Source organism: Protobothrops mucrosquamatus, unplaced genomic scaffold, assembly GCF_001527695.2.
Source record: "Protobothrops mucrosquamatus isolate PMUCROS unplaced genomic scaffold, P.Mucros_1.0 scaffold577, whole genome shotgun sequence".
NCBI lineage: Eukaryota > Metazoa > Chordata > Lepidosauria > Squamata > Viperidae > Protobothrops > Protobothrops mucrosquamatus.
The window spans coordinates 115,044-131,858 of NW_015386878.1; the positions used below are offsets into that span (position 1 = coordinate 115,044).

The following is a 16,815-nucleotide window of genomic DNA, read 5'->3' on the forward strand; positions in this document are numbered from 1 at the left end:
AATACCATATGAGGTGGATGGATGAGATCAAAATTATTACTGGAATGTACTTGAAAGAGTTACTGAATCAATTGAGATAGGAGTATTAGCCCAAGTAGTTAAATGATGGTTCATCATGGTGCTTTAGATACCAAAGATGACATTAGAGACATTCTAACAGCAATGAAATGTTGGAGAACACTCCCTTTGGTTTTCATAGGGTTAAAATAAATAAATATAAACAATACATAACTTTTTTTGCATTGCCTGACTTCAAATAATTTTGGGTTGTTTTGCAAAAAAAACCACCAACCTAGAACTATACAACTATCAAAAAATGTGGTAGTAAAATAAGGTAACCCAGAAAGCAAACAGGGTAAAATCCAACTGTTATTCTGTTAGAGTACCAATTATACTCAAGTTCCAAAGAATATTAGCATTTTACACTCATTAGAATGTCCTTATTTACTGTACCCATTACATTTCCCATGATTGCAAGAAAATTTCCTGCAGTCTCCAATTGATTATATCCCACAGTCCTGACCTTTTCAGTGTATTCTTATTCCAAATGTCATCACAATCATGTGAAAACGAATGAATTTTAAATATTTTCAGCATAATAAAAACATTAAATTTGTTTCCATCTTTTGATCAATAAAAGATATTATTTAATTGCATATACCTTTATGTGATTTGTTATGGCAGCCTTTTCCAATCTACTGACCTCAAGTAAGTTGGACTGCAACTCTTAAGGTATTAAGCCCACCTGTATGAACTGTTTGTGCATGACAGACTTTATACTCCAACAAATCTGAAGTGGGGAGGGGGACAGAATGCCAAGTTAGGAGAAGCATTCTTATACTGTACAAGCTTATATAGGGGATCACAACAGATGTCCTTTCCTTGATGTAGGCCAGGGGTGTCAAACTCAATTTCACTGAGGGCCGCATCAGCATTGCGGTTGCCCTTGGGGGGCCAGGTGGGTGTGGCCAGAGTGGGTGCAACCTACTGGGTGGGCATGGATGGAGTGGGTATGGCCTACTGGGTGGGCGTGGCCAGTTCTACATCGTTCACGTCAAGTGTGCCTGAGGAGGCCTGGGCAGGAGTGGGACAGATCTGAGGGTCTCTGGCAGAAGGGGGTGGGACTGGGGCAAGTGCCAAGGCATGGTCCACCGGGGCAAGTGCCAAGGCATGGTCCACCATGGCAAGTGCCAAGATGGCCACCACAAAATTATACATTGGCTCCCGGCTGGCCTGGGCCAGGGCCAAGGCAGCAGGGGCCGTTCCCTCACTGTTTCCAGGATGGCTTCTCGGGCCACATGAAAGCACTTCGCGGGCCTCATCTGGCCCCCGGGCCTTGTGTTTGACACGTCTGATGTAGGCCTTCTTTCTCAAGTTTGACCTATTTCACATTTGATGTTATGAGAAAAAATTAAAAAAGATAAGTGCTATGAATATGATCTTCCCAACCTAAAGCAAAGGCAGGATATAAATCTAATATGCAAAATAAACAATGAATATTAAACACGTATCATATTTTAATGTTTTTGAGCACGGAATCCTATGCTCCATTTATTGCAGTCATAAGAAATAGAAATAATACTTTAAAATGAATTAATAATTAAATGTAAATTGAAGTGGTGAAAGAATATTCCTTCTAAATTAACTCAGACAAGTTTAACAGCATGAGTTTTATCTAATCCAAATATTACTGTTCAGAATAGAAAATGGGGAAATGCAAATGGCAAGGGATGGGTTTGTATATGTGAAATGAATTATGTATCATTTCTACCTTAATAAGATTTAGAACATTCTAAAAAATATTTTCAAAAAGAATAGTATTACAGTGGTGAAGCAGGGCAGATATATTCATTTTAATTGAATTAATCGTTTGCTACAGTGAACAATTTAAATAACTCCACTTGTCTAGAATGAGAGTTCTGATATTATTAGAGTTTTGGAAAAGATAAACAATATAATTAAAGTAATAAGACTTCCTAACATTATTATAATACATCTGATTTTCTCTGGGTTTCCTACAAGTTATACCTGTAGAATATGGCATGAGGAATGATAATAAATAAACGATGGAAAGTTTACAGCTTCTGCCATCAGAATTCTTGCCCATTCAGCAGTTTTCTATGGATTATGTTTCTCCAAAGAGAAGGGAGATACAGGGGTCATGCAGACTTTTGGCATTAATTTGTCGAAGGGAATGTGTACAAAGAACTGCTAGGGCAGTGGTTCTCAACCTGTGGGTCGGGACCCCATTTGGGGTCGATCGACCATTTCATGGGGGTCGCCAAGCAAGGCTGTCCGCCATTTTTTTTGTCCGCCATTTTTCCCCCTTTTCCGGCGGGTGCCTTACCTCCCTTGGGCTGGGCCAGCTGGTGGTCGGCCTGCTCCGTGTCTGCCGCTTGCCAGCTATGCCTCGGCCGGCGCAGGGGGCGGAACCACACATGTGCGGCGCTCCCGGGCAGGGAAAGTCCTCGACTTACGACCGGTTGGGTAGTCCTCGACTTACGACCGGTTTAGTCCTCGACTTATGACTGGTTTAGTCCTCGACTTACAACCGGTTGGGGTCGCGGCATTAAAAAGGTTGAGAACCACTGTGCTAGGGTATAAGACTTCCAGGAAAGAAGATTAGATTCAAATAGTTCATATCAAACACTTGGCCTTCTTTTGCTGTAAAGGACTATCTCAGTTGGATCATTTCATTCCCTTCGAGATCTGGAAGAACATTTCAGACATCTGTACAGCAGCAATGAAATATCCAATGTACTAGTCTGCCGTGATATGAAGGCCCCTATCAAAAGGCCACCAATGGAAGTCTCTGCAATTTTGAACTTGATCGCTCATTTGAGAGCAAAAAAGGCTCTGGTGATTATTTAATTCCTCCTAATTTAATTAAAAAGTATCATCAATGGCGGATACTATTTCAGCCATGCTGCATTAATGAAACTGATACATATTGATAAAAGGGGCCACATTTTTAAGCATGGTAATCACAGTCATTTTCTTTATTTTCAAAAAAGTTAATAGGGATGATCCTGCAATGTATAGGACTTTCATTTGTTTAATACTACTATGTATGCCAGGTATCTTCAGCATCCTGTGGAAAATTAATCCTTTGATGCCATAATCTCTTTATAAGCAGTTTCTATTGATCTGGAAGCAGCATTTGATTCCATCTCCTGTTATAGTGCAATCAAAATTGGCTGCCTCAGTTGATCTCTACTTACTGTTTTTAATCAGATACTTTGTAATAGCACTCTCTGAAAATGAGTTATAGCTCACAGGGAGATTTATCAAATGCTGTTTCAACACATTAGGAGTCAAACAAGACTGCATACTTTCTCCATTTTGGTTTAATGTTTATATCACTGTTGTGGTGGGTCATTTAAGTAGCATAAATTTTCATCCTCCTAAGGTTGCAGACAAGTATATCTCTATCTGTCTCTATGCAGATGATGCAGTGATTCTTAGAAGAGCTTTATATGTTGCAATTCAGCATTATAAGAAAGATCAATTATAATAAGAGACCAAAAGGAGTTGTTATGAGTCAGCTGTCAAATTATTTAACATTAAAGCACAGTTCTTGTATGGAATACAACTAGGTCCTTTTTTCAGTTTGCCCCTCTAGAGCTTGTTCAATATAAATTTCCTAAAATACTACTTTGAGTTACCCACTGTGTTTGTAATGCTTTTATATGACTAGAAATATATCTAATGAAAACAGAAGGTAGAGTTTAGTTATATATCCTTGTATACTGGCTTACACTCCACATTTTTCTTATAGATTTTATCCTTTTGATACAAACAGATTGTTTTCAATCCAAGCGGAAGTGATCCCTCATATTAAAACTCTCCTTACATCAATCAATTTTTTCTACTGTAAAATGGTTATGCCTGCATACAACTATTAAGTGAATTTGAGCTACATAACCATATAGCTTCACAGTTACATAAAGGTATCTTATAGAAACTTAAACTGTAAAAGGGCTACCTTGCGTTTCCTTGAGTGGAAGCCAGAAAATACTGTCTTTAGTGGAATGGTGGCATGAAGTTGCTTGAGGATGGTCTGTGATATGATCTCGATCTAATGAAGAAAAAAAAAATCTCTTGTCACATTCAAGGAGGAGAATTCGCTAAAGATTGAAATGATCAAAGTAGTCCTTGGAACAGAAATTGAATTTGTTAAAAGATCTTTTTGCATTTTAATTTATGTATTACATGCCAAAAAACCCTATGAATATTCATGGAGACATATTAAAATGCTTTGAAATAATGTATAAATAATTTCTGCTCTTTCCTACCCTCCCCCCCAAAAATATCCATTTTGGAAAAGGGTTGAGTTAGAGGTTTGCTATTTAAAATAATGCTTACATAGTTTAAAAGAAATTATCTGCAATGAAAACACAATGAGAATTACTTTTAGTAATTCTTTATTTTATTTTATTTGCTATACATTTTCTGAAGATTTATAGTGTTCTCTTGATTCAACGTCTCTGAATAGAGTTTGATGATAAAATGATTTCTTAAATATCATATAATAGAATAATACAATAGGAAAGAATAAATGCTACTGCTGTAATGCAGAAAGCAATGAGACTGCTACTTTAGAGAGAAAAATAAGACTAGTTAAAAATAAAAAAGGGAAATAATGGATAATCTGATTATATATGCTTACATAGTTGAATATTCTATCTATCTATCTATCTATCTATCTATCTATCTATCTATCTATCTATCTATCTATCTATCTATCAGATGTACATGCTATTTCAACTGACACTTGCTCAATCCAGTACAATAAATAGATTTAAGGATTAAATGACAATCAGGGTGACAATCAGAAGAGTTACATTTCATATTGGAAAGAGCAGCTTCTGATCAAATAGGAGATGCCCACTTAGAATATGGTGATTAAACAAATCAGTGTCAGCTATGTGGAACTCTAGGGACACATGTGACCTAGAATGATATTGTCTATGATATAACTTTGTAATGAATTCAGAATTCTGGATGTACTATATTCTGCAGACTCCCAGTGGTTTCTTGGGCATGACTTTTGACAAAGCCAGAGAGATAGAACAGTGAGGAGGAAAAAGAAATGGAAAATAATGTAGAAGAGAGAGGGGGGAGGGAGGGAGGGAGAGAGAGAGAGAGAGAGAGAGAGAGAGAAGGAATGGCCCTACTTATAACTGGTATGCAAACATCTAACATAAGAATTTTTAATATATGCAATATCATGACTCTCTAAAGGGTTATTGAAAGTTATTGGCAATTTATATTAATTAGCGTCAAATGAATATCCTGCACCAGATTTATTAATATTTAAAAAAACAAACTAAGTTTTCTGATCCACAGACTGTCCATTCCAGCACTAAGAAATGAGAAAGAAATACATATTTCTTTAGTAAAACTATACAATTTGCAATAAGAAGAGTAAATGGATAGCAGGAAGACCTCTATGATGAATATTCAGATAAGCTAGTCATGAGCAAACCAATCACGTTTTTTATCTTTTTTCATGAATACAAAGATTTATGATAACCTAAACAGATTTACTTTTCATGATTTAATAATTACAAATTGTTCATATAATTGTTTGTTAACTCATCTTACCTGTTTTGAAAAATTTATCTTGAGATAGTTAATGCATATGAAAAAATAGGTAACTAATTAGTAAAGATGACATTTATGGAAAATGTATAAAAAGTATAATGGATGAGGGTGAAGATTCATTCTCCGAGCTTGTGGGTTGGTTTCTGAACGTTTCATCACCAAGCTAGGTAATACCTTCAGCAGAGTTTAGGGGATGTCAATGTCAGTGTTCTTTTTATCAGGGTTTCAGGTGTGGGTGTGTCAAGTGGGGAGTCTGTGGTGGGTTTTGTGATGGACCAGGTGTGAGTCATCAGTGAGTCTTGTGATGGGTCTTGTGATGGGGAGGTTACATCAGGTCAGGATCATTGGGAGGTGAACTGCTGGGGGGGGGCTTGCATGGGTTGGTCTCTGATTGGCTGTGTGGTTGATTTAGATCCTGAGGGGTTTGTAGGCTGGTTGCAAATCAATGTGTCTGTTGAGGGAATTGCTTGTGGAGTGCCAGGCTTCGATGAACTCACAAGCATGACAGTTGGTAGCATGGCCAATGATTTTTGTATTGCTCCAATCGAACTGGTGCTGTTTAGTATGGGTAGAGATTAAGGATTTGGGATAGTGGCGTTTGACTGCCAGCCGGTGTTCGTGGATCCTGGTTTTTAATTGACGTGATGTTTGTCCCATGTAGAATTGGTTGCAATGGTTACAGTTGATTTTGTAGATTACATTGTTTCTTTCATGCTTCTGTGTCTTGTTTTTGGTTCTGGATAATTCCCAATAGAGTGTGGGTGGGGGTTTATGGGCTATTGCTATTCCTAGGGGTTGGAGAATTCTGGCTGTCATTTTCAACACCCCTTTTTGTATGGTAGGGTTAGTTTTTGCTATCAATCCATCTAGCAGTTTACTGCACAAAGTCTAACTGCCATGAGTCATTTTGTCCAATTGTTCTGGTAGAGACTTAATTCATGTCACAGTAGTAATCTATGTACTCCTGGCTGGCAGTGTGCAAATGTTATGGAGCTTAATTACTCCATTCTATATTACTATTAATTTACCAAAAAAAAGAGTCTAAAACACAGTTCTACAAGAATAGCATGATTTGAATGATAAGGTTGTTATAATCTGCAACCGGTCAAAAGTTACATCATCAATACAGTAAAACTGAAAACAAATGGATGAATATGAGAATAGAAACATTTCTTAAGCAACTATAGTGATATGACGAGTGAGCCTAGAAATATAATTAGAAACAACATCTTACTGCTCTAAGGACAAACAGTAACCAGACATTCCTTGGTAATTGGATCCCCATTGAATCCAACAGTCACCTGGGATGTACAAACTGAATGGGTGAGATTGACACCAGTGAGCCAGAAGACAATCATAGAGTGATTTGTCTCAGGATACAGTTCACATTAACTTCACATACTTAGTGCAGAACATAAACATATCATAACTAAACCCCTCGGGAGCAGCTTGAAGAAGGAATTATGCTACCAGTTACCAAACTACTACTGAACTTATTAATTGCATTTGTCAGAATATCTACCTATGCGTGTTAATCTATAATATAGTTAAAATGAAAGTTATAGCTGTTCTCAAAATCAATATTTTCATTATCATATGTAAATAAATGTGAAAATAATTTGTTCTTAATATACTTAATAGTTTTCACAGTTTAAAATATACCAGTTACTATATCTATAAGCAACAATATGAATTTGGATTAGATTGCATCCAGCATATAATTCTGCTAAATATTTTATCTAAATAATAGTATCCCTAAGAAGCAGAGGAGCAGAAAAATAGCAATTTCACAATGGAAATGAAGTGACTGAGGTGCATGGTCTACAATTTTGTTATGCAAATGCTCTTAATTGCAATGCCCTCTGCAAGTGAAACAACTATTGTCTGTGAAATAAAGTATACCAATTAAATGCAATATCAAATATTTCTGCAGAGTTTGGTTTAAAATTTAAAAAGCATTCACAGTAGATATAACTTGATCCAAAATATGAAAGTTACCACCTAGAACATTAGTAATTGCACAGAGGCATTAATCTTTTAGTTCAGCAAAATTCTGTCTTGATTTTCATAAAAGTTAGCTCCTGTTTCCCCAGTGAGGGCCTGCTAACATGAAAATCAAGATTCCTATAGATAAGCATAAAGAATATTAATGTTCTATTGCTATGTTATGGCACTGCACAATTATTGCTATACAGTTGTACATGGATGGATTCAGAACTTTCTTGTATTGGTTCTTGTTGGAAAGAAACAATAGAGTTATACCCTGTATCTCTCATTCTGTTTTATATACTTTCTAAGTAAAGATTCTAAAATGGCTGACAGAAGTTGTCAATTTCAATGATCATGCAGCATGAATTATTGCAAAGTTATATTGTTCTTGCTACTCAAGAAAACAAACTGATCCAGAAAGGTACTGTCCAACTTGCTGTTTATCTATCAGTATCATGCCTATTTTCTCTAGAGTTGGGTAGTGGTTGGCAGAATAAAACCCTACATTGCATCCTAGTTACTATGGTAGAAGGCCTACTATGAAACCCAATCTTCACTGTTGGGAGAAATTAGTTTTATGTAATATAATTATTTTTTTAAAAAAATCATTCTATGGTATACAGTAGAATTTTTTAAAGCTTTCTTTAGATGGATAATCCAATTTCCCAGTCATAGACAAATATGAGGGCACTGTCATACCTGTTAAAATTATATTTACCACTACTTCTTCAAATGTAGGATTCTTGAAGTTTACAATGATAGAAGAATGGTGACTAAGGCAAGAACTGACACTAGCTGGTTCCATTGGCTGAGGTATCCGACCGATACCCGACAAGTAAAACACCCATTCTTCAAGCTGTAAATGGATAGAAAGGCTCATATTTTAACTAGATTAAATCTTTTAGCTTACTCTAAAATAAAATATATAAAACCTATATCAGATAAAAATATATAAATACATTTGACTCCACACCAGTCAAGTAGCTTTGGTACTCTTATGCTTACAGTATTATACAGTAACACAAACTCAGAGCTACAGTGTAAGGAAAATACTCTTTTACCACAAGAGAGTGTTCTGCTGCTTTCCCACTGAAGCCATTGTTGATTATGATTACTATAATCATTACAATTTGGGGAAATGCTATAAGATAGTTTTCATTCTTAACAAACTGGTTATTCCTGTCTTTGTGATGGTGGACTAGTTTCTTCATCACCACTGATATAAATAGCACATAGCACAATGGCTTCTCATGGAGACCTAATTTGTGCATTTTTATAAAACAAAAACATGACAAATCTCTTATGAATCAGAATTCTGCCATGAATAATTATTACACTATTTCGATAACAGTGGGGAAAAAACTATAAAAACATTAAATGAAAAATCACTGCCCTGAGAGCAAATAAGTTGGGCATTCTACAGAGAAAAGAATTATTATAGAGAGCAACTTTTATAGAAACAAGTACTTTGTTAAGCACAATATTTGACAGTTGGATCAACAATAGTACAACTATACAAATAACAATTCTAAAAGCATTCCAGAAAAATAATTTTAAAAAGTTGAAGTCACTAAATTAAAGCAACAAAGTCTACTGTAATAAATGCTTCACTTAAATGGAAATTATATTCAATCAAAACAAGAAAGATAATAAACCCAATCTTAAAATAATTTTAATCTTTTTACAAGCTTTGTGTTCCTATACCTGTTATCTTTTGAAGAGTTCTGCTTATTTAGAGGAGCTGCATAGTCACAGTAGCATATTAAATAATAAGACAAAGAAAAAAAAATCTAAACAAAGAATATTTTGCAGGACCTGATAACAGATTCTTCTTACCTCTAAAAGCGTTTAGCCTCACTCCATTCTAAATGAATGTTGCTGGTTTGTCAAGGGAGCTAGTTATACAAGTATGTTAACATCTGAAGTAACTATTACAGCCAGGCTGGTATTTCAATTCTACTGTCCCAACTCAATTAAATTTAATGATTAAAAAAATAGCAAAATGATTACCGGATTCAAATTTTTATTGCCGACAGTTTTTCTCAAAAAAATAGAAAAGAAGCAGACAATAACCATAGCAACTTCTCTTAATTCACCTATTACAATCATAATTGATTATTGCTTGTCCTGTAAGTGCTGTCATTAGTTGATTTTAGATTATCAGCTACTTATCTTTGAGATGGCTTAAAGTGTAAATTCAGAAGAATTTAATCAGTAAATCAAGAAAAGAGAATCATTTTTTTAATTGAAGTTTTGTCAACTTTTCTACATACATTATCAAAATAACTTCTGAAGGACCTTGCAACAAAATCTGGGCACTGAATTAGCACAATCAAATTACTAATATATTTTCAGTACAATAAACTGGTACCTTTTCTTAGGAGATGCAGTTAAGAAGTCAAAGGTTTTAAATGATTTTGAGATTAAAAGAGCAAAGAAAAATAATATGTGTTAAAGGAAAAATCATGGAAAAGGTTAACGTAGCACGACATGACAAATATAAAAATAAGATACTGATTAAAGGTTCAGCTGAAATAAAAACTTGGAAATTTATCATTGTTTGATAGAAGCAAAAGTTGACAAATTTTTTAAGTTTCAGTTTGAAGTAGAAAGTTTTCAGTAAATTATTACTTTGTTTCTTTAGCTGTTGATAAAGAATTAACCTCTTCATTTAATAAACTCTCATAGTTTCAAACAAAATATCACTTTATTGTTTTGAACCACCTTTGAGTCAGTTATTAAACTATATATTCCAGAAATACTAGTACTTGCTTTTTTAAACACTTCCTCCAAATAAAAATTTAAAAAGAAATAATCTAAATTATTTTTGAAATTAACCTTTGGTGTAAAAATTATAAAGTATTGCAAAAACATTAAGAGTAAAAAGTGTAAAGGTTCAAATATGAGGGTTGCGCATATCTTTCAACACATGGGAGTAAAGCATCTTTCTTGGAATCCTTTGCCAGATTTTGCACAGCTGAATTGTAAATTGCTATACTCCCAGCTGTCTCATATCCATGTGCCTGCTTAGCCATTTTGCTTCCCAATTTTTTCCCAGCAAAGACAAGGATTGCAAGAAACCTTTTGTGAAACATTTGCAAAGTCCCAAAAAGGTCTTTCCAACTTATTTTAAAAATAGTAGATGTAGTCCTCCCATAATTACACTAATTGAGACCAGCAATTTTACTCCTAAGCAAAGTGATTGCTAAGTGAGAAATCATGCGTTCACTATTGTGTTTCTGGCTGGAAAGAAACAAAACTACTCAGTTGCACATCTAAGGCTTTTGTTTGTCTCCTAACCATTCCCCTGTCCTTTGAAATATTCAGTGCCTGCTAACTATTTTCTTCCTATCAAAAGCAATGCAATCAGACCACAGTGCCAGGCTGGGAACCACAGGTACACTACACAAATAACTTACTCTCTTCAAATCTCTTTCTCTCCAATCTCTCCTCTTGAAGGCGGGGTAGGCAAAGGAAAAATTGCCTACAGAAATTGCTTACTTTTTTTCTCAAACCTTCCCCCCTCCACAGAACAAAGAGATTGCAAGGAAAAGATTTCAAGACAATAACGCAAGCTAGCTTGAATAACACACTTACAATTCCCAATCTGGGTTGCTGGCATAATTGCATTGCTGTTGATGTATAGAAGATGAAACAGTTTATTGTCTTGCAATATTTTCCTCTCTAACGTCTGTGCTTTGCAAGGGAAGAGGGGAGGGGGAAAAATCATACTTCAGGCAAAGGACAACTTGTTCTGATCATAATAGTGATTATGTAACTGAGAGATGATGCAAAGATAGTAAATGGTTATAACCGGACTGTAAAATTATTTTTGGTACCATCATAACTGAGCAGTCATTGAACAAATAGTTGCTAAGTGAGAATTGTCTATAAACAGAAACCTGCTAGCAGGTTGATATTGGCAGGTACAAAGAGCTTATAGATCAAAGACTCCAATCAACCTACTGGGGGGTAGCAAATAAAACAGTGGGGGAAAGAGCAGGACTTGCCATCCTGCTATCTTTATGATTTGTCTTCTATAAAAACCAGATCAAAAATATCACTATGTTACTTTCAAGAGTCATTCATTTCTTTAGTAAGTGTAGCATTTAACAATGTGAACAGACTTATACAAGATATATGGGTACCTTGAAAAATATAACAGGTAATTTTTGGTTAATAACCAACTGTTCAGCAACTATTCAAAGTTATGTCAGTGTTCAATGAGTGATACTTCCAACTAGTCCTCAAAGTTCAAGCCATCTCAGCAACCCCAATCACATGATCGGGATCTGGGTGGTTGGCAACCAGCTTGCACTTATGATAATGGAAGCATCCCATGGTCATGTGATCTTCATTTGCTACCTTCCCTGTTGGTTTCCCAAAATCAAAGTCAATGAGGAAGCAGTTAGGGAAGATTGCCAGTCATTTCTGCCACTTTCATACTTCCTGCACTACACAGTACCTATTCCCATCAAGCTGCACTTGTATCAGTCTATAGCAGCACTCTTCTACCCTCCAAAGCATCCATCCCCTGCCCAGCTACAATACATTTGCTCTGCACTACACTGCAGCCCCTTATCTGCCCATCAGCCACCTGAGACTTGTGACTTCCCACCAGCTTTCCCATTGACTTTGCTTTTTGGAAACCAGTAGGAAGTTGCTTAATGACCTGCAATCCTCATTCAGTATGGCAACAGAGATTGCTGAAATTGCTGTTGCTAAGTAATGTGGCCACATGTTGTGTTTTATAGCTACATTGCTTAGCAATGCAAATAACGGTCTCAAATACCATCATTTAGCCAGGACTACCTGTTCTCCCTCCCACCCCATAATTCTTAATAAAGATCTTAATTACAATATAAACTATATTCAGAAAAATGGAAGGAAGGAAGGAAGGAAGGAAGGAAGGAAGGAAGGAAGGAAGGAAGGAAGGAAGGAAGGAAGGAAGGAAGGAAGGAAAAAAACTATTTATCTTTATATACCATATATACTGATGGATAAGCACATCTATGGATGAGCCAAACCCAATTTTGGAGGTGCATTTTGGGACCTAAATTCTCAACTTATTTCCAAGTATATAGGAATCCTCTTGGTTAGACAGAAGGAGGGAATGAGTTGTCCAACAGGAGGAGAAGGATAGAGAGAGGAGGGGCAAGGAGGGAGGAAGAAGAGAATTACAATTGAGCCATGTTATAAAAACTAGCTTTTATTGTCAGCCTAACTATTACTTGTATAAATATTAGATACTTTTTTATTCATTAAATGTAATTGGACATTCCTACCTGTGGACATTTGAAAATTATGCTTGCAGTGTGATTTGTTCTTCCTAGTGCAGATGGACAAAACAGAACTGATACTTCAGTGGTGGAATGAGGAGCAACAGTCAACTGCAAAAATATGGGTAGCAAAGAGAGAGATGAAAAGCAAGCAAGTAAACAAAAAAACAAAAAACTCCAGTGCTCTTTTTTTCCTTTCCTTTCTTTTCAATCCATTCTTTTCTTGTTCCTTGTATCAACACTGTTGATGTTTACATGATTAATGTGTTCTACTATATGCCTTCCCAACTCTCAGCATGCAGAATCTGATAAAATACTGATAAAACTGATAAAATACACTGTAGTAAACAGTACTAAGTGAAATCACAGCATGCTTATTCCCTGGAAACTAAAAAAATGTGTTGCTAACCACAAAAATGAAACTGGGTTTACTTTTAAAATATGGGGAAAAAGAGAGCTGCTGTCGAATTTCTTTTTCCTTTTTTTTACATATCACAGAGATACTTTTAAGTCTTACATGTGACACAATCTTAAAAAGTCAAAATGCAATTTTTAAAGAGCATTATCCAGGTTATTTTTAACTGCAGTGTCTCTATGCTCTTCCAATAGTTATACACATTCATATGAATAAAGAAACTATCCTGCTGTGACTTATTTACTCTAAATTAAAAGAGATGGGTTCACGACTACATGCAATGGCCACGTAATCATTATAAGATGTGATAAAGCTCAAAGCATTTAAGGAAGGATCACATGCACATTCAGCAATAAAATAATTTTCAATCCAGTTTCAAGCTTGATGTTAGTTTATTGTTGCCTGATTTAATACATCCCTCTAAACTGTTTGGGATGGACAGGGACAGAGATAGCCAGAAGGCCGGATGTGGCCCATGAGCTGTAAAATGCCCAGGTCTGGGCTAAATGTTTGCACATTATTACTATTACAAACTAACACATAAAAACCACAGACAACAGTTCTCTACTACAATAAAACTGATAATTTCATGTGCTAGAAATAATCTGGAAGATAGTTCTACTAAGGAAAGGGACCTTAGGGTAATGAGAAATAGGTTGCCCTCATCTGTTCTTGTTCATTTGCTGGATACTGTAATTCTAGTAACAAGAATGACCTTTCCAAAGAAAAAATGATTCGTTTTCCCTCTTTTTGTTGGTTCCACTTCCTCTTCAGTTTAGTAGAATTATTTCTATTCCATTCTCCATTCTCAAGTGATGTTGTGCTTGTGCGACTATGTAAAAATCCCACTGGAAAGGGATTTATCTGTGATCAATCTATTCATTTTAAGGAAACAAGTTTTGGGAAACTAATACAGAATAATACTGGCTTATTGGAGCTGTTTACAAAAGTTATTAAAGGGCTCAAAGGACTGATTTGATTCAAAGGAGACTCAGACTATTCTGAAGTACTAAAACTTAAATAAATTAGGTAACTTCAGCTGCTTTGGAAAAATTTAGAGATTCAACAAATTTTCGGTCTCTGCTAAGATTCTCTGCAAAAAATGGCAAAAAACATGCAGTTCCCTTATATTGACACGTGCAACTCTGTAAAACACTTTAACGTATTCTTTTAAAATCTTTCTGTCCTTTCCCTAGGTTTCTTCAATAAATCATACTTTGCTTTTACCTTATATGTGAGTTTATTGCTTCTTAATGCCACAATCTGCTATCCACAATTTACTATGAAAAAAAGAGTGCTACACCACTCTGTATCTTGCTCGCTTTAGTTGATTGAAAATAACTAAACATGTCAGACCCACTTAATACTTAGATGAGATACCACTAAGAAATCCAGGCTACTAACTAGAGTAAAGGTTGAAAAACACATCCTCAGACAAGACAAAAGCAAACCATTCCATACTGTTGTGAAGACAACACTATGTTTATGAAGTCACCAAGATTTAGACTCAATTCATATATTCTTTGTGACATAAAGGAATGCTAAACAATAAAACTTCCATAATTAACTACTCTAGTTTTTGTTTTGTTTTGTTTTTTGCAAAATAATTGTACTGGCTTCTACATTATATTGCACAATTCTTCTTTGTTCCAATAAGATATTTGTTTACTTCTAACTCTTACGGTATATCATTCTTGGGCTTTGTCTTACCTGTTCCCTATAAATTTCATCAAACTTTTGGGCTGAAATTCCACTTGTTTTCTACAAAATTCAGAGTTCATACAGAGATTTTTTTCTTCTAAACAATTAAATAGAATATGTGAGCAATATCTAAATTCTTAAAGGAAAACATCTCATATGAAACATTTTCATAAATACAAATGTTTATCAGTAAAACCTACCTGGGCTTTGGGGTTAATTTCCATTGAAAAGTGGCCTGGATTGCTGTTCACATATTCCAATTCCAGAATTTCATTTGTAGGATTAACCAGAGGAATATGCTGGCGGAACCATCTGTAACAAAGCATCACAAAAAAATCCAGTTATTTAATCATTACAAAGTACTTGACTAATTCTGATGTTGCTGCTGGTTACTTTATTTATATAGCACTTACTTTTCTTTGAAAAGTTATTCAAACAAATATCTTCAGCACTATTCATTATGTTTTACCAATGCTAATATTGATTATCCTATTTTTGTGGCAAAGATTTAACATATTTTGACATTATGAATTGACAGAAACTCTGATCAAAGAAAAGAAGCATTCTTTCAATTCTCTTCAAGGTAGAGCCATGACCATATTTAAAAATCAGTAATAGACTCTAATAGAATTAACACAGCAAGCATAATGTATTAAAAAATCTAAAGTATTACAATAACAGTGCTTTCAGAAATGAAACTTAAGAGCTTTAGGATCAAATTAGGTATGTTTTTAAGATACTATATAGATCATGCTAGCTATGCACCAATTACAAATGTTTTTGAAAAAAATATTTTGCACCCAGAAAAAGATAATATACACACTTACACTCCATAAAAATCTGTCTTCAGAAAAACCAGACAAAATTAGTAACACTCAAAACGTAAGTGCTAATAACTGCATTTTCTTTCAATACAAATAATTGCCAAAAGCAACCTGTCATTCATTAACTCCTCAAAATAGCATTTATTATAGCAGACTTGTTATATGTCTTGATTATCTTGGAAGTCTGAGCACAAAAAATAAGATGATTGTGTTTATGCTTTCTAGTCAAATGAATGGTAGGTTTTTCCCAGTTATGTTAACTATCATTTCCATTTTGGTATGTCTAGGCTAACAAAGAGAAGGACTGGGGGTGATATGATAGCAGTCTTCCAATATTTGAGGGTTTTTGACAGAGAAGAGGGGATCATCCTATTCTCCAAAGCACCTGAGGGCAGCACAAGTAGTAACAAATGGAAGTTTATCAAAGAGAGATCCAACCTAGATTTAAGGAAAAATTTCCTGCTAGTGAGAACAATTAATAAATGGAATGGCTTGCCTCCAGGGGGTATGCCATTACTGGATATTTTCAAGAAGATACTGGATAGTCATTTGTTCAGAATGGTATATGGTCTCCTACTTGAGCAGGGGGGTGGGCTAGAAGACCTTCAAGGTCCCTTCCAACTCTGTTATTCTGTATTATGTAGGTCTCAGGAAAATATTTATAATGTAGTAGGCAATGAACTATTATGCTGAAAACTTCATTTTTGTCTGCAGTAAAAATTCTAATTGTCTATAATCACCTGCCAAGTCTGCCAAGAGCTGAACTAATGGTTAGTTGTCTCAATATCAAAAGAACAATTTAGCCAAAAGAAAATAATATTGTGTTGTACTGTTATATAACTAAACCCATGATTCAGGTTAAATGTAGGATTGCTTACTTTCCAAGTTCACACTCTACTTCAGGCAATCTTGTTGGTTGAGGCATCTGTCCTTTCAGTTTCAACGCATACCAAAACTCTCCTAATTTCTCTGATGTAAATATAACACTAAAATGAGAGTT

General features: G+C 35.2%; 1 protein-coding gene across 1 annotated transcript in view; it reads right to left on the reverse strand.

Annotated features, from left to right (window-relative positions):
* CFAP47 (cilia and flagella associated protein 47) overlaps positions 1-16,815 on the reverse strand; it is a 174,451-nt gene that overhangs the window by 34,633 nt on the left and 123,003 nt on the right. The window contains exons 54-58 of the mRNA XM_015817345.1: positions 16,694-16,801; positions 15,192-15,303; positions 12,882-12,986; positions 8,296-8,452; positions 3,986-4,078 (exon numbers count right to left, since the gene is read on the reverse strand). Of these exons, the coding sequence (XP_015672831.1) occupies positions 3,986-4,078; positions 8,296-8,452; positions 12,882-12,986; positions 15,192-15,303; positions 16,694-16,801 (575 nt within the window). The remainder of the gene's footprint in view (positions 1-3,985; positions 4,079-8,295; positions 8,453-12,881; positions 12,987-15,191; positions 15,304-16,693; positions 16,802-16,815) is intronic.